The sequence below is a fragment of the Patiria miniata genome, unplaced genomic scaffold, assembly GCF_015706575.1.
Source record: "Patiria miniata isolate m_02_andy unplaced genomic scaffold, ASM1570657v1 HiC_scaffold_1, whole genome shotgun sequence".
Classification (NCBI taxonomy): domain Eukaryota; kingdom Metazoa; phylum Echinodermata; class Asteroidea; order Valvatida; family Asterinidae; genus Patiria; species Patiria miniata.
In genome coordinates this window covers 28,461,481-28,487,635 of record NW_024037047.1, presented here as the reverse complement: position 1 = coordinate 28,487,635, position 26,155 = coordinate 28,461,481, and the positions used below count along the sequence as shown (strand labels likewise).

General features: G+C 38.6%; 1 protein-coding gene across 5 annotated transcripts in view; it reads left to right on the top strand.

Moving 5' to 3' along the window:
* LOC119727726 (protein rogdi homolog) overlaps positions 1-26,141 on the top strand; it is a 28,188-nt gene extending 2,047 nt beyond the window's left edge. Inside the window, exons 2-12 of one of the 5 annotated variants that reach the window (XM_038199759.1) lie at positions 4,898-4,969; positions 5,543-5,576; positions 10,814-10,865; positions 12,190-12,247; positions 12,530-12,613; positions 13,490-13,585; positions 15,414-15,512; positions 16,638-16,751; positions 18,757-18,803; positions 19,562-19,688; positions 24,715-26,141. In XM_038199759.1, the coding sequence (XP_038055687.1) occupies positions 4,898-4,969; positions 5,543-5,576; positions 10,814-10,865; positions 12,190-12,247; positions 12,530-12,613; positions 13,490-13,585; positions 15,414-15,512; positions 16,638-16,751; positions 18,757-18,803; positions 19,562-19,688; positions 24,715-24,771 (840 nt within the window). In that variant the 3' untranslated portion in view covers positions 24,772-26,141. Of the gene's footprint in view, positions 1-4,897; positions 4,970-5,542; positions 5,577-5,621; positions 5,722-10,813; positions 10,866-12,189; positions 12,248-12,529; positions 12,614-13,489; positions 13,586-15,413; positions 15,513-16,637; positions 16,752-18,756; positions 18,804-19,225; positions 19,335-19,372; positions 19,480-19,561; positions 19,689-21,496; positions 22,175-24,714 lie in introns of those variants that run through there. The other 4 variants (XM_038199766.1, XM_038199792.1, XM_038199783.1 and 1 more) reach the window with 4 other exon arrangements.
* The last annotated feature ends 14 nt before the right edge of the window (positions 26,142-26,155 follow it).

Below are 26,155 nucleotides of genomic sequence, written 5' to 3'. Positions count from 1 at the left end.
TTTTCAGACCAGTCTCATACAGTTTGTGCACAGGGTGACGAATAAGAAAGAATTCCATACCTGGACATCACTTGACACCTTGTGCACAAACCCTATGAGACCGGTCTGAAAAACTACAAGTGCTTCTAAGTAAATGCTTCAATATTTTCCCTGCTAAATTTGACTTTTTAGGACATGTTATCACTTTCTGATGGCTGATGGTCACTGCAGGGAAAAATTAGTGATGTCCATATATTTCTTCCCCACATGATCGCCAGATATGGGAATCTTTTCCAGTTGTAAAAATAACGGGTGAGGGGGAGAGGGTGCTGGATGTACCGGTACATGTAGAAACTTGTTGAGAGCATAGAGGGCCGCGGCTGGGGAGGGATTTGAAAGTGAAGATATCAACAGAGTCCGCTTGGACTACATGTATGTATGGTCGTTTTTCTAGACCTAGTTCCAGAAAGCAAACATCATTCAGGCTGCCTTCGTCTCGACTACTCCACGAATCAAGTTCAAGTGACATTGGTTAAAAAGTTTACCTTTTGAGTGATGAAGATATGTGTGTAGGCCTACTTCAAAATCATTTTCCAAATTTACACTCTTTTAATTTTGACTTTGCGGCGTCTAAAGTACCGATGCCACTTTCCTACATTTAGTTCCGGATCGATTAAATCAGTTCCAAATTTATCAAAATCCACTTCGCACTAATAATTTTTTTATTTTTCAGACAGAACCACCCCAAATCAAGCACATTTTTTGATAAAGTATTACTTAATTTTTCGAAAAACTGTTCATTCAAGAAAATTCAAGCAAATTTTAAAAAGAGAATTAGTGTAAATGATTTTGAAACTTTTGTCTGCAGCGTGACCGCACGAACATGCATGGACTGAAAACCCTTTGACCGACCAAAGAACATGTCGATACATGTACGTACATGTACATGAGTGATATGGAACTAGGCAAAAACATATGGTCATTCGTTGGTGAATTTTCAAATGTTAGAGACATTACAATTTATTTTGACCCAACAAACATTCGATGCAAGAGTTTATACGACTGTACGAACAAAATATTTGAAATCACACGGTCCGAGTGATGTACCAAGAATTATTACATTTTGGTAGTTATACTTTATGAGAAACTTGGGGGTCTCGTTTTTTAATCAATTTTTCTGGGACAGACACGCGCATGTGCACCGATCGAGATAAAGCCCGTTTTCCAATAACTTTCATCATGAGTTAAATACTGACAATGGCATGGCATTTGGTCAATTTTGGGTCAAATATTTTTTCTCAATTTTCGGGGACAGACAGACCTGACAGACAGACCAACCGACCAACCAACCACCAAGTGACAGGTACGAGAAGAAGCTACTGCCAGAGCTGAAACAGTAAAGTGTAGAGTCCTAATTTCTCATAGTGAGGTACTCATAAATTACTTAAAGGGAATGTACAACATTTGCTTTTGCTGCAATTTTCAGGGGAAAAAATGGATTTGGAGGATTAGTATGTTATAGCAAATATTGTTTAACTGAGTTGCTTCATGTTTTGGGTTCGGAGATGCTGGAAAATGCAAGAAAACCAACCATGTTTTTGTAGTCTGGTTCCCTGACCCCACGTAAGATGAAATGGAGCAATTTATAGACTTAAGTAGGGAATTGTAAGGTCAGAAAAACGGTCTAGAAGGTTTGTACCCCTTCACAGGTGTGTAATCAATTGCAAAGAAAATGCGGAATAAGTAAATATGAAAATTTAGGAGCACTTTTTGAAAAAAAAAGTCAGTTTTCTCCAATGCTGGTCGGCCGACCAGCGTTGGAAAAATACAACTTTTCTTGAAAATGTCAGCACACCAGGAGCCACGATTTTACAGGATGCTTTGAACTGTCATTCCCTAGCAATCCAGTAAGATATTTCGTGATAATTTGATCATTTCTTTTTTTGATGTTTGCAAATGTTGTATATCCCCTTTTAAACACAGCGCTACCATGTCACAGTGAATCATGTAGAGCTCTGCAGTGAAATAAGAATTTCCATTTTGTTTGGCATTTGACTCCTCATAATAGACATTCAAAACTTGGGCAACATACATTTCAGTGCCACATGCGTCATAAATAAATTCTATAGGCCTAAACCATTCATAGGACGGACCCGGATACTTTTTTCCATCAACCATCAGTAGTGAACAACAGAGAATGACTGTGTTGTCAAAACATGAAAATTCTTTTAAATGACAAATTGTTCTGTAACCTCGGCACTATTTGTCATGGTCTTGTGACGAACCAAAGAAAAAAGGAACAATTGTGGTGAAACCCCAAATCGGGGCTTTGTCCCAAGCAGGCACAGAAGAGACTCGTTCATGTATGTAAAAAAAAAAAAAAAAAAAAAATTAAATTAGGTTTTGCCCTTCACCGACGTTTTAAACACTGTATACTCAGTGTGTAACCTGAGTATACAGTGTTAAAAACGTCGGTGAAGGGCAAAACCTCATTTGATTTATATCACCCCGACGCAAAATTCCATCTTATAATAATAAAAAAAATTAACAAAAAGGCCATCTTTACTCACTATTTAGCCGACAAAATGCTCCAAACAAAGTTACACAGTATCTGTGTAGCCAAGATTCAGGTCTTGAATCACATTTTTTTTTCTTCAACACTCAGCACTACAGGGTGAGTCAAAGAGAAAGTGACTGAATTAGAAAAAAAAAGTAACATAGGGATAAAATACATGTTATTGACATGTAAAGTGAAAATGTCACATAGTTTAATAAAAATATCACAAGTTACCGGTATGTCTACTAAAAAGGTCGCAAAATTCAGCCATCCATCACTGATCATTTACCTTTCTATGAGCTGGTGAATACCAATTACAATGCAATATGGACGTTTTCCCACCTCCATGAATGAATGAAAACTTGCAAAGGAGAAGAGAAAAAAATAGCCATCAAATATTTCAGAAGAAAAAAACTTGACTTGTTCATCATATTCAAAGCACAAAATCTGACAGTGAAAATAATGTTTCAATCTTGACTCAAATGATTAAAGTCTCATTTGTATTTGAATGCCTATGTGTAATCTGTAATTCTGACTCAGCTCATTGGCTTCCAATGGCATTTCATGGACTGATTTAAAATCAGGGTTTTTTTTTAGTTTTTCAAAGGAGTGGAAGAACATGCTCTTTCAAGACATGTACTTCATTGGTGTATCAAATTTGATTGCTTTCTAAGAAAAAAAAATCAATAATTCTGGTCACTTTCTTTTTGACTCACCCTGTAGAAAATGAAGCCAAGCTATTTAATTTTTAAATATAAGTCAACAGTCAATTTTTTTGATCAAGTAAAGTCATAACAGTTTCACATGTTAAACTTTTTGTGTACTAAATTGAAAACCTCAGAATACATGTACATATGTACATGTAATTTGGTTCAGTGGTATATAGCGCACGTATCTACCAACAATTAGCTACTCGAGGTGCTGGTAATTATGCCTATTTTTAAAGACAAGTAAATGAAGTTTATGAGAAATATGAGCCCCTTTATGAAGTGCTAGGGTTTGCAAGGTGCTGCGGCGCATATTGCAGCCACTGCCAAAAACACCGGGACAAACCCCTTTCTTAGCGATAAGTGTTACTGGGTTCTTTAACATGCATTGTACAACACACGGGACCTATGGCTTTACGTCCCATCCGAAGGACGAAGCAATAATGGTTAAGTGCCTTGCTCAAGAGCACAAGCACCATGTTCCCCGTCAGGATTCGAACCCACGTGCCACGGCCAGTAGCGTAGCCAGGAATTTTTCAGTGGGGGGGGGGGGGGGGGGGGGGGGGGGGGCGCTGGGGGGGCTGGAACATTTCATGGGGGGGCGTCAAGCAGGGGCGTCAATCGCTTCTCAAAAGTGGGGGGCGGGGGGGGGACATACCTTGATCATAACTGATGCAAGCGCGAAGCGCAAAGCCCTTACAGCATGGGGTTCGGCCAAAAAAATTGGATTCTAGATGTTCTGTGGTGTGATTTGAAGCAATTTCTTACGACTTTCCTCCATGCTTTAACTAATATTTTCTTGGCAAAAGATAATTATTTGAAAATCGTTTTCGAGGTTGGAGACATTGAATCAGCTATCGGTATTCTGAGCTATTGGCGTGGGGTTCCGGGCCCGTTAAAGGGCCCCGAAAAATTTTGGATTCTGAGGCAATTTCTGACCACTTTAACCAATAATTATCTTAGCACAAAAGATAATAATTTAAACATAATTTTCGAGGTTTTCTCAGCTAAAGGCATAAGAAAATTTTGTGAACATTGTTTTCGAGGTTGGAGTAATTGAATCAGCTACCAGAATTGGATTCTAAATGCTCTGTGGTGCTATCTGAGGCAATTTCTGACCATTTTACCAATAATTATCTTAGCACAAAAGATACATTGTAGTACATAATAGGGCCCATAGCGTCATGTAGATCAATGATAATTTTTTTTAGAAACTCAAAATCTCAGTGGGGGGGGGGGGGGGGGGCGACTGGGGGGCGACAAGGTTTCATGGGGGGGGGGGCAGTCGCCCCCCCACGCCCCCCCGGTGGCTACGCCACTGGCCACGGCACACGAGTTGAACACCGTAACCATTGGACCACAGCACCCCACATTGAGAATTGTGGGGTGAGAACTCTACCATGTCTACTGTATCATACGTCCCATCCGAAGAACGAAGCAATAATGGTAAAATACCTTGCCCAAGAGCACAAGCACCATGTTCCCCGTCCGGATTCGAACCCACATGCCACGGCACACAAGTCGAACACCGTAACCATTGGACCATAGCACCCTACTTGTACATTGAGAATTGTGGGGTGAGAACTCTACCATGTCTACTGTATCAAACATGCAGTTTGGTCAATGTATTGTTTATCATTGCTTGTTGCTGCAGGAGGATGAATTTCAGTGGTTACTTAGGGAGGAGGTTCATCCAGTGTTACAGCAATTGCAACAGTTACTCAAGGTAAGATTCATCAAAACAAATGTTAATTTCAAATTTATTTTATTTTATTTATTTCTGGTAATGAAACCAAGGATTCCTTAAAAGTACCCTAAGCACTGTAGCTCGAAAGCCTGAAGAAATCTGTAGAGAGAAGACAGTGAGAAGAAATTACAGCTTTAGAGGTGCGAGGAAAAGCCCAGAGGAATATTCTAGGGAAAACCCACGGAATCAGGTAGGGACTGAAAACCCAATCCACATATTGGCCCGGGCCGGATTCGAACCCAGGACACAGCGGTGGAAGGCGAGGAAAGTACCGCTACGCCAACCTGACCTCTCCCAAGAAATATGCTCCACCAAGAATAAAGATTACCTTTTACATAGAATTCTGCAAAAAATCTGTGTAATTTTGCACTGATATTTGATTGATTTTAAGCTTGTCACAAAATGTCTTAATTTTTAATATCCAAAAGAAAATTAACAAATAAGATATTTTAGTGTCCTGTACATCTTAAAAGGCCTCATGTATTAACCATTATCAACTGGACCATATATTAATCACAATATCAATGCCTGTTATCTTTTTTTTCTTTGCAGGAAAACACCAGAAGATTTAACATTCCCATTTCAGGTAGGCATATTATTTGTTTCAAATTGTGTGATTTAAAAAAAAAGATTCAACTGTTGAAGAATGGGTAAAGTGGTAGATATTTTCCATACTCAAAGTCAAAGTACCGAATGGGAAAACACCAGAAGATTTAACATTCCCATTTCAGGTAGGCATATTATTTGTTTCAAATTGTGTGATTTAAAAAAAAAGATTCAACTGTTGAAGAATGGGTAAAGTGGTAGATATTTTCCATACTCAAAGTCAAAGTACCGAATGGAGGTTAGGAGGAGCCCCCCCCCCCCCCCCTGAAGAACCAGTCATTGGGTTATTTAAATCACAGCAGTAAGATTTTAATTGAGTTTTTTTGGCTGTACCGGTAGTTAGACTTCATTTTGTTATTGGAAAAACAAAACAAAAACCTTTTCGGATGTGCACATTCCAAAACAAGACGCGTGCACCGACCGCAAAGAAGAGTGATTTTTTAGGCCTTTAAAGATGTAATGTCTGTGTTTGTTTCAAATTTCATCCCAAAGAGCAAATTGTTCAATACAAAAGTTGTTCATATTTCAGCGAGAAAGTGATTCGCAAAAAAAATCCACCCACATTAGTTGTGGAATTATTACTTTAATCCTAACCCCTTGAGGGATTTACTAGGAACCTTCCTCACTCTTGCAAAATGCAACACCATATGGTAGACTATACACCCAAACTGTTGGACTCTGATTATGGTGGTATGCCTAACCAGTAAAGCATAATCAGTTTACGAGTGCAGTTCTCAACTCAACATATTCCACCAAAACATGCAGTTGGAAGTTGAAAAATGCAAATAACCCTAAAAAAACCCATCCAGTCAAACTCCAACACCAGGGTTTGTCGGAATCTGTTAGAGTGAATATTGTACTAGTAAACTGATTGGGCATTGCATGGTGTTAGGCATACCTCCAGTAAACACAGGCGTGCAACTTTTCCTCAGATCCGCTGATTTCCTCATTTTTAGTTCTCATGAATGCCATTACAAATTGGAAAAATACTGTACAAAGTCTAGTGTGCTTTGGAAGTTCTTCATTTTTTTCTGAATTCCCAGTTGCATGCCTGTAAACAGAGTCCAACAGTTTTTGTGTACAGTTTACCATATGGTGTTGGAATTTGCGGTGAGGAAGGTTCCTAGTATTAGATCACTCAAGGGGTCGGGTATAAAAATAAAACGAAAATTTGTCAGATTTGTTGCAGACTATCTAGAGAGAGCATCCTCAATGGACCTTCAAATTTGTAATTAATTATTGTAGTTTTCTGCTGTATAATCAAATTGTGTAGCCCTAGCCATATTATGAGATACTCGGTCATTCCTGCTAGATGCACTGTGCACACAGTACCAGCTGTCCTCGCAAGAAACCACTTGACAAATTAATTGATTTATCATGAAGGCGATAATATCCTCCAGGCACTAGGATACATCCACGGCCTATTGATATTTTGCCTCATTTACATATTTCTCATCTTACGGGTAGTGCAGATATCGTATGCGTGGTGGCCAGATTGTACCAACTCATGTTACTACAGTCAATACCCGACATACATGTAACTAGTTCAGTCGGAAAAGGGGGGTATCGTGCACCCTCGGAAATCAATTTCTAATCAACGTTTCTAGGTCAGAAAAAATGCGTAGAAAACGATTTGCTATGTTAAAAAATTCAAAAAATGTCCCACGTATTGTTTTTATGCAAATTAGTGCCGCCATTACCGAAAAATCTATTTGTAACTATATCTCAGCCAATATTGCATATAACGGAACGAACTAGGTGTCTAAACCCATGTTTTCAAGGTCAGAGATCACAATAAAACTATTCTGGAAGTGACCACATGTGTCTGTGGCATAGGAATATGCAAATTAGTGCCGCAAATACCGGAAAGTCATGTTTTTGGCATATCTCGGCCAATATAGCACATAACTACACAAGTAAGGTGTCTAAACCCATGTTTTGAAGGTCAAGTATCATTAGAAGACCATTCACGAAGTAACTATGTGTGTCTTTGGCATGAAAATATGTAAATTATAAAGTGTCGGTTTATCATATATTTGATTTTTAGCCAATATCTCGGCCAATATTGCACATAACTACACAAGTCAGGTTTCTAAACCCATGTTTTGAGAGTCAGGTATCATTAGAAGACCATTCACGAAGTAACTATGTGTGTCCTTGGCAGGTAAATATGTAAATTCTAAAGTGTCGATTTATCAGAAATTTGATTTTTAGCCAATATCTCGGCCAATATTGCAGCTAATGTTGACAGAAGGGTTTTTGATAAGCAATAATGATCAAAGTTTATTTTAAACCATCATATTCAAAATAAACTGTAATATTGGCTGAAATTGAATATAATTTGGCTGAAAATCATTTTTTTGATAAACCGGCAATTTAGAATTTACATATTTTCATGCCAAAAACACACATAGTTACTTCGTGAATGGTCTTCTAATGATACCTAACCCTCAAAACATGGGTTTAGACACCTTACTTGTGTAGTTAAGTGCAATATTGGCCGAGATATTGGCTAAAAATCAAATATCTGATAAACCGACACTTTATAATTTACATATTTTCATGCCAAAGACACACATAGTTACTTTTTGAATGGTCTTCTAATGATACTTGACCCTCAAAACATGGGTTTAGACACCTTACTGGTGTAGTTATGTGCTATATTGGCCGAGATATGCCAAAAACATGACTTTCCGGTATTAGCGGCACTAATTTGCATATTCCTATGCCACAGACACATGTGGTCACTTCCAGAATAGTTTTATTGTGATCTCTGACCTTGAAAACATGGGTTTAGACACCTAGTTCGTTCAGTTATCTGCAATATTGGCTGAGATATAATTAAAAATAGATTTTTCGGTAATGGCGGCACTAATTTGCATAAAAACAATACGTGGGACATTTTTTGAATTTTTTAACATAGCAAATCGTTTTCTACGCATTTTTTCTGACCTAGAAACGTTGATTAGAAATTGATTTCCGAGGGTGCACGATACCCCCCTTTTCCGACTAAACTAAACCACAATATTTATTACCATACGGTGTTTTAATCAAGATTGTGATATGAATATATACTGTGTACCATGAACATCACATGATTTGATTTTTATAGTGCTTGCATGTGAAAAGTACACTTTTTGTTGTTTCTGAAAAGCCGTGGGGTTTTTTTTGGGGGGGGGGGGGAAGATAGGCTATATTTTACAGACATGTTAAATTTGGTGTATGCATGCCTTTTGGGTGTGGCACCTTGAAAAAAAGATTGCGTGCAAATGTTGTCTGAAAACGTTCTCATAGAAATGCATACATTCCATACCAGATGTGATTTCTTTTTCATTGCGGACCATGCATGTGGACAAATTTTAGCGTCACGTAACAGCATTACAGATTTTCTTGCATTAGTGCGCTTTTCAACCAAAAAAAAGGCTTTATGAATGGGAATAAAAGAGTAGTTACTCGGTCTTAATAGCCGTTTAAAACCTTGCAGGGTTGTGGATGTGATGACTTGCAGGTCACAGGTCACGCAAAATCTATCCAATCAGGTTTTAGATTCATCAGCGGCTCCCACCGTCCTGTTTGCAGGGCAGGGGTACGAGCAAAATGCATAACGACCTCGAATGTGGTATCGAAGGGGACGGCAAGACCTTTAATTTGAGTGGTGTGCCAGTCAGATAGGATATGGAAAATTGTGTTTTTGTAAAAAAAAAAATTTAAACACCTGTTTGGGGGCTAAAATTATGGATTTTACAAATCCAAACACATAATTGAGGTTTTAACATGAAAATGGATACACAAAGAAGAATAAATCCGTCCGAGTACATCCGGCACCATGGTGTTTTGAGCCAATTTCTACTATGTGCTTAAAAGTTCCTTAACCCTAACGATCCCCAACCAGCCAAACTCCAACACCAGGGTTTGTTGGGATCTGTTGGGATGAGTACTGCACTATAGTAAACTGACTGTGCTTCGGGTGGGAATTTAGGCATACCACAAATAAACAGAGTCCAACTGTTTATGTGCACAGTTTACCATATGGTGTTGGAATTTGCAAGGATGAGGAAGGTTCCTAGTAAATCACCCTAGGGAGGTAGGGTTAATCATTGTAGTGACTAAAAAATTACCTTTTATCAGACTTAAAGTCCACTTTATGATTATAACTGTAGTTATGCACACTGTTGAATTGTCCAAAATGTATGTTCGACACCGTTGAACTGCCCATATGCTTTGGGTACTTGTTTACATTTACAACCAAATAAAAACAAAAAAGGAACAATTTTAATTAATTTCTCTGTGTGGTACATTCCTTGAAGTTGAAAAGGTTATGTAAACAGTAATATCGAATAAATTTGCCAAAAATACATGCTGTTTATGATTTTTTAAAAATCATCTCTGTGCAAAGCTGAAATTTAATTACTTCTGAATTATTCATTGATACGCTCTCGCACTAAAGATTAATTGCATGTACGGGCATTCCATCATCATATTGCCAACTAGAGACAGCGTAATAAATTGACGCATGTATTTTGTACAGGTCAAGTGCCTCACTCCCTAGGCACTTTTGCTAGGATGCATACTCATAATCCTGCAAAATCATTCAATTACCTCCATGTAAAAATTTCATACAGACTGAATCCTGCAAAATCCTCCAATATTTCTTGCATGTGGTCCATGGAGGGGTGACCACCAACTGACCAAGGGCGGATCCAGACAAAAAAGTGTGTCCAAAAAAATTACCGCGTGGGGTTCGGGGCCCACTTAAGGGCCCGAAAATGTTTTGGATTGTAGATGCTCTGTGGTGCGATCTGAGGCAATTTCTGACCACTTTAACCAATGTTTTTTGAGGAAAAGATGGTGGTGTACTCATTGACTGCCTTTATTGCAACTCAAAAAAAAATGGGATTCGTTTTTTTAAATATTTTTTTGGCGATCCTCGGACAGAACCTTAAAATGGTGGTTGCGTTTAAAATTTCATAACTTGAAAAGTGCATAAATGATTTGAATGATTCTTGTACTAAAAGAAAGCTTATGAATTGGACTTTCATATCCTAGATTTTGAAAATGCTACATGCAGAACTTCCCTAAAAAAACGGTCCCAACATTTGGGTTTCGTTTTTTTTTACTCACCCTGTATACTAAATTATTAAAAAATGGACAGCCCTAGGCATATTTTCATTATTTATATGGACAGATTCTCGTCTAATTTTTACATTTTTGTTACAGTCGGGATGGCCAAGTTAATCAAGCCCGAGACCTTTGTTCTTTCAAGCTCCAAGTAAGTACAAAGTGCACTCGTATTCATTTATTTAAAACATTTAGTGAGCTGATAATACTTGGGAAGTATTCCATATGTTCATTATTACAGGCAGAAAAATTATCAATCATCCAGATAAGCAGTGACACTGAGAGTCTGGAGATACAATACACATGTATGACTACAGGTCATGTTTTACTATACCCTCGAGGACAAGGCTTTGTGTTTCCCTTTGTCCCTGTACATGTCCCATAGACTAAACACACACACTCACAATCGAGGACCGTTTTCAACAAAAGATGAATGCTCGAGGACAACACAGAATCTGTTGTTCTCCCTTTGTCTGTCTGTCTGTCCTTGGGGTGTACATGTACATGTGTGTGTGGTACATGAATACATACAAATATTGCCCTGTGCTGTATGTAGTAACAGGCCAATAGTATTTTATGGCCTATTTAGGTTGTTAAATAAAAAAATGTATAATTTTGCTGGTTGTGACATATTTTTGGGGGCAAAATATTAACATGGCATTGTGAGAAGATTGGTGCATCCTGGAAAGGTTGCAGGATAGTACAAATTTTAAAAAGTGGTAAGTCACATACACTTCTAATTATCTTCAAGCAAACTTGATTGGTTGATCCATTGCAACAAACTGTGCTACATTATCCCATGTAGTACAGTGCATACCGCACTTGGTGTGTCGCGCTATTCTAAGATGTGCGTGCCATATTCCAGGTGCACGCACGTGTTATACGGAAAACCGCTTTAAGACGCACGGTGCGAATTCCATCTCGAAACACTGTGCATCAACTTTGATTGAAGCTAAATTCGTTATCCCACGAACGCCCGTGGAACATGGAAAATGTAGTGCGTCTGTGTCTGACGTACCACTCGGCCTTTGGCCTCGTCATTTTGTGCCATATGGGACACAGACGCACTACATTATTCCGTGTTCCACTTGCGCTCGTGGGATAACTAATATTATCACCTTCTACAGCGTTCTGTAATTTTGCATGTTAAATTTATTAGCTCACTCAGCTCATTTTGTATTCTAAACACGCTGGAAATCAAAACACTCCGCACTGAAAGTACTTAGTTGAACGTCCCAAGTGCATTGAGTGTTTACCCTTTATATACCGGTAGTGATACAGCAGAGAAAAATTCTGAACTTGTTTATCTTCTCTAGAGATTACAGGCTTAAGAGGCTTCATGGTATTACAGTCTCACTACAGTTACTGATAGAATGGACTTTGATTTGCCTGTAATCATTTGTTTTCCGATTTTGAGAAAAAGTTAAGCATACTATTATTATAAATTGTAATTAGCATTTTTATATTGATTGCAGTGGGGCTGACTACGCGAAAGGAGTAGTGACATTAGTTGCTGATAATATCTGCCGTGCAGTGAGTAGTAAATCTTTAACCAGGTTTAGTTTGTGTTGTTCAATACAGTTCAGTTCAATAATGTTGATATTAATTAGAATTCATAAACAGTAAAATTACTCAGAATTTAATAATTTTGTAATAATGAATACAAATATCCTGAATTTGAACTGAAAATTTGAAAAGTATCAACCTTTAAGCTTGACCCTCCGTTTATATTTCAGAATAATGATTTTATTTTTTAGGGTAGTCATTGCCCTGTAACATGTGTGAACAAATTTATTTTTTGCTTTTTGTCCCTAGGAACTAACATTACGTTTGCACAGAAATGCAAATCAAGTGGCAAAGACAGCCATACGGGAAGACATTCCATGGAAACTACAGCAGGTAAACTCCAATAGTTTCAATATATCAATGCTGCTGCAGATCAAACTGGATTGAACCGGATCAAGCCGGACTGATCACGTAATCCATTTGGAGTGAATCTGATAAAGGTGGATTGAAAATGGATCAAACTGGATCGATGCAGATCAAACAGGAGTGACCCAGATCAAACAGGATTAAAATATATAAAATTGGATTGAACCAGATCAAACTAGATTGAACCAGATCATACTGGATTGAATCACTGTTATACAGGACAGACTGGGAACTAGATTTATCTGGCTGGACTGAAAAGTAAACAACATTTAATGTACAAGAATGTATCTGGCATTTAAAGGAAATGTGTAATAATTATATGAAGGAAAATGTGGGAATATCAATCTTTCAAAGATGGTTATCAAGCAACATATTTTGTTTTGGGAAACCCCACATACAAAGCATAACCCTGTCGGTGGAGTGTCATGGCCAAGAGGTTAAGAGCACCACACCGGACTCATGCTCTGGCGTTTCAGAGTCAGCACAATGTGGTTCGAGCCCGGGTCTGGACAGTTGTGCCCTTAAGCAAGGCACTTAACCATTATTGCTTCGTCCTTCGGATGGGACGTAAAGCCGTAGGTCCTGTGTGTTGTATAATACAATGCACGTAAAAGAACCCAGTAACACTTATCGCTAAGAGAAGGGGTTTACCCCGGTGTTTCTGGGCTCCTGTTAAAATTATTTAGGAGAAGTACCAACCAAGAACCAAGTACCTTCACAGTATACTTTAAACTTAACACAGTGAAAAGTGAGTTGAATTTGGAAGTAAAAGGGAAATATTTAAGCCAACACATTCAAACAATGACAATGAACGCAGAGATATTGTTTGATGTGATAACCCAGGTACAAGATGCGGGTAATCATTTGTACTCGGCGCTAGACGCAGTCTGCAGGATGGACATTGATTACGAGTTCAGAACAGGCAGTGAGGTCACAAAGGTAATTCAATAGAGGTCTTATCTTAACAGAACCATACTTTTCACTGGTCCCCAGAGAAGGCATCCCGCTGATCCTTATATATTGACTTGATAGCGTAAAGAGAACCGCAGAAGAAAGTACCGGTAATTTCAAGCCATATTGGGGAGACCGGTTGGTGTTCTATAAAGGACAACTTGCAGACCAATAGGTCCGTTCTAAAACAAAGTGATTCCCTTGTGCAATATCTGGACTCATCTTGTTCACCTTTTGTCCTCAACAGTTCACAGTTCAAATGTCGCGGTTCACTTCTTGAACGCCGCAGTTTACTTTCTGCGACATTTGGAAATTGATAATCACGGTGAAAGCTTGTCCTTTTTGGAACATCATAATTTGTGTACGTGAACAAAAAGAATGTCACATATTGATACAGAATGCACTGTAGGCACACACAGAACATTCGTATGTCGGCGACATTTTTGGAAAACCGGGGCAAACTGTTCAAAAAGTGACACAAGTTAATGTAAGGAGTAATGGGTATGTGCTATTCGGTCAGTATACAGAGATCAGTGGGGCAGCTTATCATCCTTTTTGTACCTGATTGACTGACTCACTGACCGACTGTCACTTGTGAATTAGACTTCATAAGGCTCACCGTTTCCCCCCAAAAAATGTGAACATTCGTTCTATGATCCGTGAAAAAGCAAGTCCCTGTGTATTTTATTTTACAAGTCCCTTGTATTAAATTTCCAAATTTATTTTAAGTTGCAGAGGGGTATGAACAATTCAGTAAGCCTTGGCACCAAAAAAATGTGATGGTGATATCCCCAAGTTCTGTAAGGGTTTACCTTCAACCTACCATTAAAATCCCATTGGAATCTAGGTAATTTCTGTTTTGAAGCAGTGGATGAGACCTGTTACTATACCTCATACATATTCATGATCGAGAGCCGAACGTTCACTGGTCAATTCACCATCACGTGCCAGATGTTATTCTTGCTGTTTACCAAACGCGCGCGCGAGGATTCACGCACATTGTAAATACGCATGCGTAGTAGACTGTCGCACGGGCAACCCATGCGACAGTCTACTACACATGCGCTTTACAGAGCAATCGAGGAACTGTCGCACGGGTGCAGTACGCACTCGCGAACATCGCACAGGAGAGATGCATGGTTGCACGGTTCGCGTAAATGTTAATTTCCAGAGCTCAATGATGCGGTACTGGAGAAAATGTATAGACCGTGTAAAGATGTCTCCTGTACAAAAGAAAGTTGTACACATTGCAAACAACTGTATTTACAACTGTACTAACTGTATTATATTGCAAACGAACCGAACTAGTAATTGAAGTTGAATCTTTTGGTGAGCTGTACAAGTTTCCCCGAATTTTGTTTTAGGTGCATAATAATAAAACAAAATTCGGCAACTGAATGTGTATGAGGTATAGTAAAACAAATATAACATGGTTTATTTCGGGTGGACAGTTGATATTAGCTCCCCTCGGTATTGGAAGTTGACAAACTAGTTCCCTCGGCTTCGCCTCGGGAACTAGTTTGTCAACTTCCAATACCTCGGGGAGCGAATATCGACTGTCCACCCTCAAACCATGTTATATTTGTATACTGTCATACACCTGTATATTGATATTCTTCTAGATTCTGTTGGATTAAGCAGGTACATGTATCACAGTTTGTTTGCTGGCAGATTCTGTTGATGGATCTTCCAGTTTCGATCTAATCCAGTTTTTATTCTTGATCTCTCCTTATTAAAGTTGCGACATTATTTCCCCAAATGTACATGCACTTACCTTTTTCCTTTCGATTTCGGGTGGGTGTTCTCCCACAACTAGTTGATGGATGAAGTGATGAATCAACTGAAGAAAGGCAGGCATCAGCTGCTGAACCCCATCCACCCAACGCTGCACGACCTGTACTACAGCAAGTGCTCGGTGAGTGGATCCGCTGTGTCCACTGTGTATCGCTCATATGCTCTGATTTACTTCGGGGCAAATCTGTATGAGAAGTGTACACAGTGGCATCTGATTGAGATAGCAGTTACCATGGAAATCACAGAAAGTTCTCATCAGGGTTGCAAGAAGAGTGGAATAACTGCTTTGATCAACTGAACAATGGTTAAAGCACGCTCCTTCCCCTCCAACCCCAACACAAACAAAGCTGGTTTTCAGCTAGAAAACACATACCCATCTACATACAGTGAAGGCGTAGCTGCCTGTCTTGGAAAAGCAATAGAAGAATTCATGCACGCATGCACAAACATAAACTTGTTCTGTTTTTGTAGGGACCATCTTCCCGATGAATGATAGTTATTGCGGGGACCAAAGATGCTATCAGGACATTTGGTCCAATTTTTTGTAAAAATAAGGCAACCTTCCCACAATGCGGTCACTACTAATGCACACAGAAAAACCAACAGTATAGCAGTGGGCATTGATTTTGGCTTGCTAACCATCTCTAATTAGATTTAGAGATGAGCTCGTCCAGTGTCAGGAGAGTTTAAGTCATAACAGGTACCTAGGGGTGTGCATCGGAACTGGGTACCCGAGAACCTGACCCCTGATGTCAGGAACCGGTTCCAGAATATGGGATTGGGTATCCGTAACCAACTCTACAAATTTCTTAGTAACTTCTCAGACAATGAAAAAGAAAAAAAGGTTTTGAATGCCATTTGTGGGGAATTTTCAAAACGAAAACCAGGCTACACGTATGTGGAAAACCAATACAGGTTGCACCTTTATGTGTATTTTAATGCATTATGATGACACTTGCGAAAGCTACAGTTTACACCGTAAAGCTGTATAAATCCCTTCAGACATTTTCCGGGTTTGAATTTTGGGGTTGGGTTTCTTTAACGGGTAATAGGGTACCCGGTTCCACCCATAAATGCACACCACTTCAGGTACCTTAACCATGCACAGCCTCCACTTGAAGGAGAAGGTCCTCACGATAGATTTTGGTACTGAAAATATCTACCACAGTAATTTGGAATGACTACATTAGTTTTGTCAGTCTTGCTAACCCTTTATTCTTGTCCATTCTCTGAATTCACTTGACAGAAAGCATTCAACCCACCCTTGCCAAATGAGATACTTATAGATTTTTATGTCCAGGGCAACAAGCTTAATATGTGTACCTACTTCTTGCATCCGGTGCACATAACCAAGACACCGGTGAGTTAACTTATTCATTACTACTAGTCGGCATTCAGCCAGCCTGAGCCTAGTATATCAGACATTCATGCACATTTTATGCGACCCTGGGCGCCAGACTTTAGAAAACTGTGACCTCATTTCGACCAGAAATGTTGACTAGGCTGTTGATTGGTCAATTTGGCTGCCATGTTTTCGTAAAACAACAACGTGTTACGGAAGACCTGATAGAAGGCACCCGCTGAATGGTCACAGTCTAGATATCAAGAGGCAGTCTTGTTTTGCATAATTAATTGCCGAATCTGTGCGAATGTTATAGTCGCTTGTATGCAAGCGTCTATGCCATAGACTAGCCTGAGCCCGGATGACCATCAAAAATCTTTTGGTAGAAGATAAGGAATGGAAATGATAGTTTTAGAGTTGAGAGGAAAATCTGAGAGTGGTATTCAATGCAAAACGTATGGAATCAGATTGGGGTTGAAAATTATTGTTGGCCCCAGAAGGGATTCGTACCTGGGCCACAGAGGTTGAGGGTGAGGAAGGTACCAGCACTCCAACCTGATTCCCCTCTCCAGGGATGTAGTCGACTCCATCACAAGTCCATCACAAGTCCTGTCACAAGTAATTTACAAGTTCATTCACAAGTCCAGTCATAAGTAACAGTAGATGAACAATAACAAAGGAATGCCTTTGTCAAAGCTCATTTGAATAGCTTACAAGAAGTTGAATTTGAACCGGAGGAATTGTGATGGATTTGCAGGGACTTTTGATGGACTGGGCCACATCCCTACCTCTCACATACATTACCCACTAGTGATGGAGAATCACAGTGAAAGTTTAACCCTAACCGAACTCAACCCATCAAAAAACAAAGTTCAACAGCAGGTTTTGTTTAAATCTGTTGGGATAGGTACAGTACCCCAAAACTTATGGTCTTTTACACTTGGGTTGGCATACCTCCAGAAACTAAGTCCAACAGTGTGTGTGTACAATTTCCCATGTGGGTGTTGGAATTTGCCAGAATGGGTATGGTTCCTAGTAAATTAGGCTGGGGAGTTAGGGTTAAAGATGCATACCCCATCTCTTAAAAACAATTGATTTTTTTTTCCTCCTAGCAAATTTTTCAATTTGTATGTTTTGTTTAAAAAAAAATTACATTTTTCTGATTTTTGGCACCCGCAACCCTCTGTAAAAGGGTTTTCATTTTGTGCACAAATAACGTGCTCAACTCAAGAATTCAACAATTAAAATAACTCAATTATTGAACGTCGGTGGATTTTTCGTTCAATGTCTATTTCAAAAGAGAATAACTTTGATATTGTTTGGTAAATAGCAATTTAAAAAAAAGCTATTATTGAAGGTGAAACTTGAAAATAGTACATGGAATGTATCTTGAAAAACTGCAGACTGAAAGCTCATTTCTTAGGACTTTCTTTCTTGTATCAAATGGGACTTTGCAAAGTCTCTCACCTTTAAACTTTATGAAAAGCTCTCCAATATACACTGACATCATACCTGGCTCCAGTTGCTACAAGTAGTTCAGTGAGCAGTCTGTAGATGAAATATGATGGAATATGAGGGTAAAATCATCCACAAAAACTGTTCCAACAAAGTTGAGTGACACAGTTAATTTTGAACTTTCACAGCACACTTACAGAATCAATATTAGATTTTGCCCTTCACCGACGCATAAACACTGTATACTCAGTGTGTTACCTCCCGAGTGAAAGTTGGAAAACGTCGCTGAAGGGCAAAACCTAATATTGATTTAAATCACCTTGACGCAAAAAAAATTAAAATTAAAATTTGAGTTTTTGTTCATATGAATATATAGTAAACATTCAACTAGCGTCTGTGTTTTATCATAATTTCACACTCTGCTTTAGTATCAGATTTAGAACTCAATTAAATCCTAACTGATCCTTGCTTATTAGATGAAAAAAAATGTACACTGTTTGATTCCTTGTGTCATGTTGGGTGAAACGATTTCTTGTTTACATTCCTTTTTTCTGTTTGGTGTCCACAGAGCAAACATGCTGCAGTATCCGCAGAGAAAAACCCTGCAAACTTATTGTAAGTCCGAAACAAACAGAGCATTTGACTGTGGTCATTTCAAGCCCGCCCTTTGATGTGATTTTAAAAATGAAAGTATTGTAGGGTTTGATAAGATACAAATGTGTTGCCTGTAAGAACTTGAACCAAAAACCAAATCCAACACAAGTTACACAACCCCCACTTCCAAATACCGGTTTTTATCGAGCAGTGTTCCTGCATTATCCCTGCAAAAGTCTACAGACTGACATACGTAGCCAGAAGAAAAGGTTGCTACGCAGATCAACAGAGACCAACAAAACTTGCCATAACAAACAAAAACAACATGGTTTGAGGTAAAGTAGTGGCTGAGTTGGACATCTACCAATAAGAGAAGCGCATTTGGCCAATGAACATGTATGAGGTGTAATAAAAACCAATATGTACACTTTTGCTTTGTTCAGGGAATTGGGGTCACTGAAGTATGAAGTCAAAATGACTGGTCCTGAGGTGTGGCCGATATTGAATTCTACCAATAAGAGAAGTGCTTTTGGCTAATGAATGTGTATGAGGTGTTATGGAAACCAATACGTACACTTTGCTTTGTTCAGGGAATTGGGTTCACTGAAGTACGAAGTCACTGGTCAGTACACGGTGAACTGTGCTGTGCCGTGGCTGGGTGAAGCATGATGCTCTTTACTGTAGAGCTCTTTACTCTTGACATCTACCAATAAAAGAAGAGCATTTGGCCAATGAATACGTGTTATAAAAACCAATACGTACACTTTTGCTTTGTTCAGGGAATTGGGTTCACTGAAGTACGAAGTTACTGGTCAGTACACGGTCAACTGTGCTGTGCCGTGGCTGGGTGAAGCATTGACGCTCTTCACTGTAGCTCTCCAGACTTGCCAAGAACTTAAGAACAAGGTAAGAGAAAACAAATAGCTGAACTTGAAAAAAAATGCTTCTTGTTTGACAAGGGGTCAATAAAGCCATTTGCGAATAACCTGTACCCTTTGCGAGATACATTGGAATATCATCTGGTACACAGACTTGCTTAGAATGTTTGGCACATTTTGACTTTGAATTCCCCAGACCAAAGGCACTGCGAGTTACATTGGAATATCATCTGGTACACAGACTTGCTTAGAATGTTTGGCACATTTTGACTTTGAATTCCCCAGACCAAAGGCACTGTTGCTAATCACATGATTCGGGGCAAGCTCTTGGATAGTTACGTAAGAGATGCTCAGCACCAATACATTGCTCACAATGGGTGAGAATGGCACAAAGACACCAGACCATTCTGGAGCTTGGGGTTGCCAGCATAAGGCTTGCCCCAAATCATGTGATATAGCAACAGTCTCTTTGGTCTGGAGAGTTCAAAGTTAAACTGTGCCAAGCATTCGAGCAAGCCAGGGTACCAGATGTTAGTCAAATTTCATTTGCAAATGGCTTATTTCATGGTTCTCTGCAAAGCAATGAAATTTAGCTAAATCGCTACCAAGATCCAAAGTCTGTCTTGTTATTTTCTATAAATTGATAATGAAAGCAATATTATTTTATTGTTTTGCAGTGCTAGCTGTAACATTGTCCAATAGGTTTAAGTGATGGTAATTCTAGACTTTTATTTTACAAGTCGGCCATATGAAATTGAAAGCAAGGTAAAGTCTTCATTTGTGGAACTGCGAGTAGAAATGAAAGCAATGAAATTAAAGTTCCTGACAAATTTATGCCAGTCTGCTCTGATGAAAAATATAAAATTGTGTGATTAAACATGCCGTAATGTTTTAAGCCACATTGAAAAAAAGAAAGTTAGGCCCCCCAAAAAAAGTTGAGTCTGGTTTCTGGTAAAAAAAAAAAGCTGTGTCGCCGCACCACTTTTTGGGCAAGCTCCATACTAGAAACCGGAGACCTTTTTTTTTTGGCCTTAGGCTTGGAACGCATTCCAATCATAAAATAGTCTGGCACCATCGCTATTCAATGGTTTAAAATTTATAAAATAGATTCAGGAAACACGGTCGAAAATTGCTTCCTCATGAATAAGTCTATTGAAAGACAGAAAAAACCTCAGATGCCATTTTACGTGTGTATAATGGTGGAGAATACCACAAATGAGGAAAATAGAGTGTGATTTGGGGAATATTTCGGCTAAACATGAATTTTCTTCCAAGACACATTCAGTAATATCAAAAGAATGTTTGAACCATGTCATGATAATCCTACAATGGGCCTTATGCAAGAGTTGGCCATTTTGTCGAGTTCCCTGAATGTATCTGACTAATTGTTAACTGCTGAATGGGATGGCGCCAGACTATTTATGCAGGCATAATGCAGCCTTAACTGACAATTTTACCGACATTTTATTTACTGTCAATTAGTTTTTTAAGCTGGCATTATGCATTAGGGAATGTTTCATTTGAAATTTTCAATTATTCATGGCAGTAGACTGTAATTAATTAGTAATTAACTTGCTTTCATATCTCTTCGCAAATTAAAAAAAAAAAACATTTTACCTCACTTTTAATTCAATATGGCCGACTCGTGCATAAGGCCCATTCCACACATAGATGGATAATAAAGTGCTCATAGTCAGTTTCCAACATATTCATTGTGGTTTTTTAGTGTGACCCATGTAATAATACATCAGTAACATCAGCCATACATTGAAACATTTTTTGGTATTAACATGTGATGTTTTTGTTTCCCTTGATTTTTTTGTTTCTTTTCCCCAGTTTCTCATTCGTTCGCTTTGACATTTGCTGCAATTTCCCCCTCTATAATACATTCACTCAAACGACCACGGAAATCTTCCACCTCTCATTAACATGTGCAAATCTGATGCTCTCTGAAAAATCCTCTGATTTACTCTATACCCTAGGTTTATTTTTTGTTCTGGGCGAGACTTAATCTTATACAGCACAAGAAGAAAGCATGAACAAAATTTCTACACCCTTTTTCACAAGCTGTAAAAAGAAAACAGGCCAGGCTTGATTATTGTTGTCATGCTTGAAAGATACTACTATAGGTCTCTCTCAAATGACATCACTTCCTACATATTTTCACGTGCATCAGCATTTTGTGCGTCAAATTTTTGTGATGCGCATTGGCTGCGCCATATTTCAAAGACATTTCGGGCACTACCATGAACACTCCCCACGCTCGTGTGTTTAGAACATTTTGTACACTGCGCACACACGCACCTGATGGCATTGCATATGCAGCTGTAATTTTCCTACGAAGATGGCGTTCTATGAGAGAGATCTATTGGAACATTGTGTGAAAGGATGACCTTGGGCCAATTTCATAGAGCTGCTTAAGCACAAAATTTGCTTAAGCACAAAAACGTCTTGCTTAATACAAATCATGTTACCGGCCAAAACTCCATGCGATTGTTATGCTATGTAAACAACAGCTAAATACCATTCACAAGCAATGTACATCACATGGAGTTTTGCCCGGTAGTAACCTAATTTTACCAAGCAATGTTTTTTCGTACTTAAGTAAATTTTGCTCTATGAAATTGGGCCCTTGTTTAAAGCCAGCCATATATCCTATGAGAAACTTGATGGTACTGGTCTAGATATACGTACATTTATTTTCATAAAACCCTTCATTGTTTCTCAAGGAATGATTGAGAAATTAATGATGGTGCTGATTCGTAAGGAATGCTTGAGAAATTCATGATGTTGCTGATAAAAAAAACCTCTGAAGATTGTTGAGCGCAATCATTTGCAATGAGTACCTTAGAAAACTGCAGCTTGCAGGAGTTTTTGCTGCGAGTCCAGACCTCCAAAATTTCTCAAGGATCGAGTTAAATTGATTGAAAACGATCATTCAACACTGATGCACAAAATAATTCTCAAGCCTTGCATGTAGTTTTTGCATCATGTGAGGGTGTGTTGATACTAACAGGTGAACCGTGTTATATTATACTCGGAAGATTCTGTTTTGCTTTGGTGTGGAAAGGGCTGAAGGTGTGCTTGCTTGACCAGATATTTTGATTTTTTTGGATTAGTAAAGAGGACTTTATTATCAATTGGTCAGCTACTGTAAATATAATAAATTTCCTCCAAACTGTTTACAAATTATTTTATGTAAGTCTAGAATCAAATTCCAATTTTCTAATGCAAATGATTCAATTTGAAAGATACTTATTTGCAATGATATATTTATGAGCTGAAATCAAGCTCCAGGTGTTTATCTAAAATTTAAAAACATTCCATTTGCCACTTAGTGGAAACTTTTGTCTTCCCGAAACTTATGCTTTTCTTGGTGTCCTGATGAATTACTTATTGGGAGTTCTATTCAGCTAACTTTCCACCTGATATTCTAACAGTTCACAAACACATCTGTATTCCTTGTAGACTCTTGTGGTTCCAATCGTATTCACCCACCACTGTTTGTATTCATTCATTTACCAAAAGAAAGTATTTGCGAAACGTTCTTCCAATTTGGTGCAGAATTCCACCATACAGATATACTGATATGCTGAGTTTTAAATAATTATGTTGGATGGACCATGGTTGGGGTAAGAGTAAAGGGTTTCATGTATATCTCGTTAAAAAAAAACTAATGACACAGAAACTCAATATCTTTATAATTCAGAACGCATGTGGCAAAAAAACCCAATTCGAATAAATACAGGATAACTAGACATCTACAGGTATTGAATTCGATTTCCCCTGGTTGTTAACCAGGTAATAAGCAACTTTTCCGAAGCGAATATCAAGTGAGAAGTCTAAGATTTCAAATTCACGAAACACAACTTTTCAGGAACTTTATAGCACACCTGTATTGTGTACTAGCTCTAAATTACGGAGGAATCCCAGTATATGAATACTGTGTCATTTGGTTCCTTCACAATGTTGGTTTTGATGGGTTTTGTAGGATCCAGGAAGGTGCTTAAAAAAACTGGAATGAGTTATGGTTTGGTTTGGATTGAAATTTAAGCAACCTAAAAGATTTCCCCCGCTCTGTCGCTCACTGGAAAAAATTGCAGCATTGGGCTAGTACAGATGTACATACTTGCACGTTACAAATTGCAAGTTAAGCTATCTTTGCAAGTCTAGGTGCGTTTGACAGTGAGCATGAATCTAGTTCATGAATATGTATGAGCCTTGAGGTGAATTAACGGCTTTTATTAAATCCCTTGGTTCTTAAGCTTCATCATTGGCTCTCTCAATGCACCGTCTAACACTCTTGCTTTTCCCACTTACGTCTTGCTTTTCTTACTTCTTTTTTTTCGCATCTCCTCTCTGTGACCTCCTGACCTCCTATCCTCATCCCCCGCTTTTCCTTCCTGTGATCTTCATTCCTCCCTCACTTCCAACACTGTCATTCTGTCCCTCTGTTTGTCTCTGTCCTGTTGTTCAATGTTCGTGTCACCTTTAACTTGCGATTATTTGTCTATCCACACCACGTAACACTAAAACTTGATTGAATTGGTTGGACTGACCACCTAAACTATTTCAATGGTTTACCGTATGTTGTTCAACTTGTTGCTTAACCTGGTACAACGATTATATGGTTACTTCAACTGGATTAATTGGCTTATGGTTGGCTGCACCGACTACTAATCTGGTATCGTTGAACTGGTTGAAAATCTCTTGAACTGGTTCAATGAAATACCGACTGGTTGACCAAACTTACACTATTGGATCTGTTCCATCACATCTCTGTATTGGTCGTCCCCTCTTTTATTCCCTACCGTATGGCGCCCTCTGGCGTTCACCCCACCCTTTGTCCTCCATTTTGCGTCTGGAATACTCATGCTTCAAACGTTCATGCCACGTCGACACTGTTACCCCTTGTCTGTCCATTCACATTTCGCACGTCTCTCATATTTCCATTCTCTCTGTTACTTCCCAATCTTACTCTCACCGGCTTTGCTTCTTGCCCCCCTTTCACTTGCTTTCTCTTCCCCGCCCCCGAATTTGTCTCACAAAATTAGATTGAAGTGTTCTCCACGTACCGCATTGACGAGGCGACACAGAGGGAGACCTGTTAGATGAGCATTTTATACCGACGGGTATGGATACCAAGTTGGGCGTCAGGGTCATCAAGAAATATATTGTCTTCTCATTGTGAATAGAAAAGTTTTTAATGAGTCTCCTCGGTGTGAATAGAAATTTATATCATTATTGTAAACCGTACTTTGTGTTCTTGAATCAAGTGACTCTACCCGTGCCACAATGCTTTACCTAAACGGGGAAAAACCTGGGTTTTGTTTCTATCATTAGGACGTTTTGAAAATGTGCTTTCAATTTGGCTGGCTGTTGCGCCGGTATTAGGCATACGTACAAAAGTTACGCATGAATTATCGCGGGACCGCATACATTTCGAAATTTGTAAGGTAATTACTCCATAGCTAAATTTACTGGGCAGATTCTTTTAGTTCAATGTCTCATTCAATGTTCTCAATAACTTTGCGTTGTACAAAAATTGCAATTTAAGAACAATATCTACATTTCGAGGGGAAGCTCTGAAATCGCACGGGTAGAGCAGCTGTAATGAAAGTTGTGTATTATTACCGATCAAAAGGACTCCCTCAACTTTATAGAGTTAACACAGAAAAAAGTATCTTAAAAAGCCAGCTCTTGGAAATGTCCGGCAAAATTGAAATGTAAATTTCCACCAATATTATGTAATTGTTTCCCTTTTTTGTATTCGTGTCAAGGGACACTTCTACTTAACCAAAGTTTTTCTTCCAAAGGTTTCAGGTTTTAAATACTGTAATAGCTCTATCAAAAAAAGTGCCAACTGAGGGTGTTATCGAAATTATTGCATCTTAACTGATTTATTTAGGTTTTCATTGGGATCTCGAATTATAAAATGACCTTTTAAATGGGTCAGCTAAAGTTTGATAAGAAATACGACTTGCACGATTGTCCATATCTGGAGGGCTTTTGCCCATTATTGACCTGTTTTGGGGGAACTGTTGCTTTAAAAACTCATTTTGAAGTTCTGTATATTTTTGTGTCCAGCACATACATACAAGAATCAGATCAAAAGAAAATATGTTTGTACCGCCGTTTTGATGTATGGAATTATGGAAGGAGTTTGGATAAGGCGTGGTTTGAGGGTGGGTGGGATCAGTGACGAGGAGGGAGGGGCGTGGTTACATTCTACACCACGCCTTCTCATTATTTCATTCAGTATTTCTACTTAATTTTGAATTTTTCTTCATTTTACATTTCCAAAGTTCTGGATCTTTCAGACATGTTTGTGCCAGTCTTTAAATATACCAGAGATTAAATATATCGTTTAATATATATAAATATGCGAATAAATAATAATGATAGTTAATTGCTTATGAATAGATATTAAATATGTATGTCGTTATTGTGAAGGATATAAATTGAATTTGTGTCTGATGTTTATGGAGCCTGATT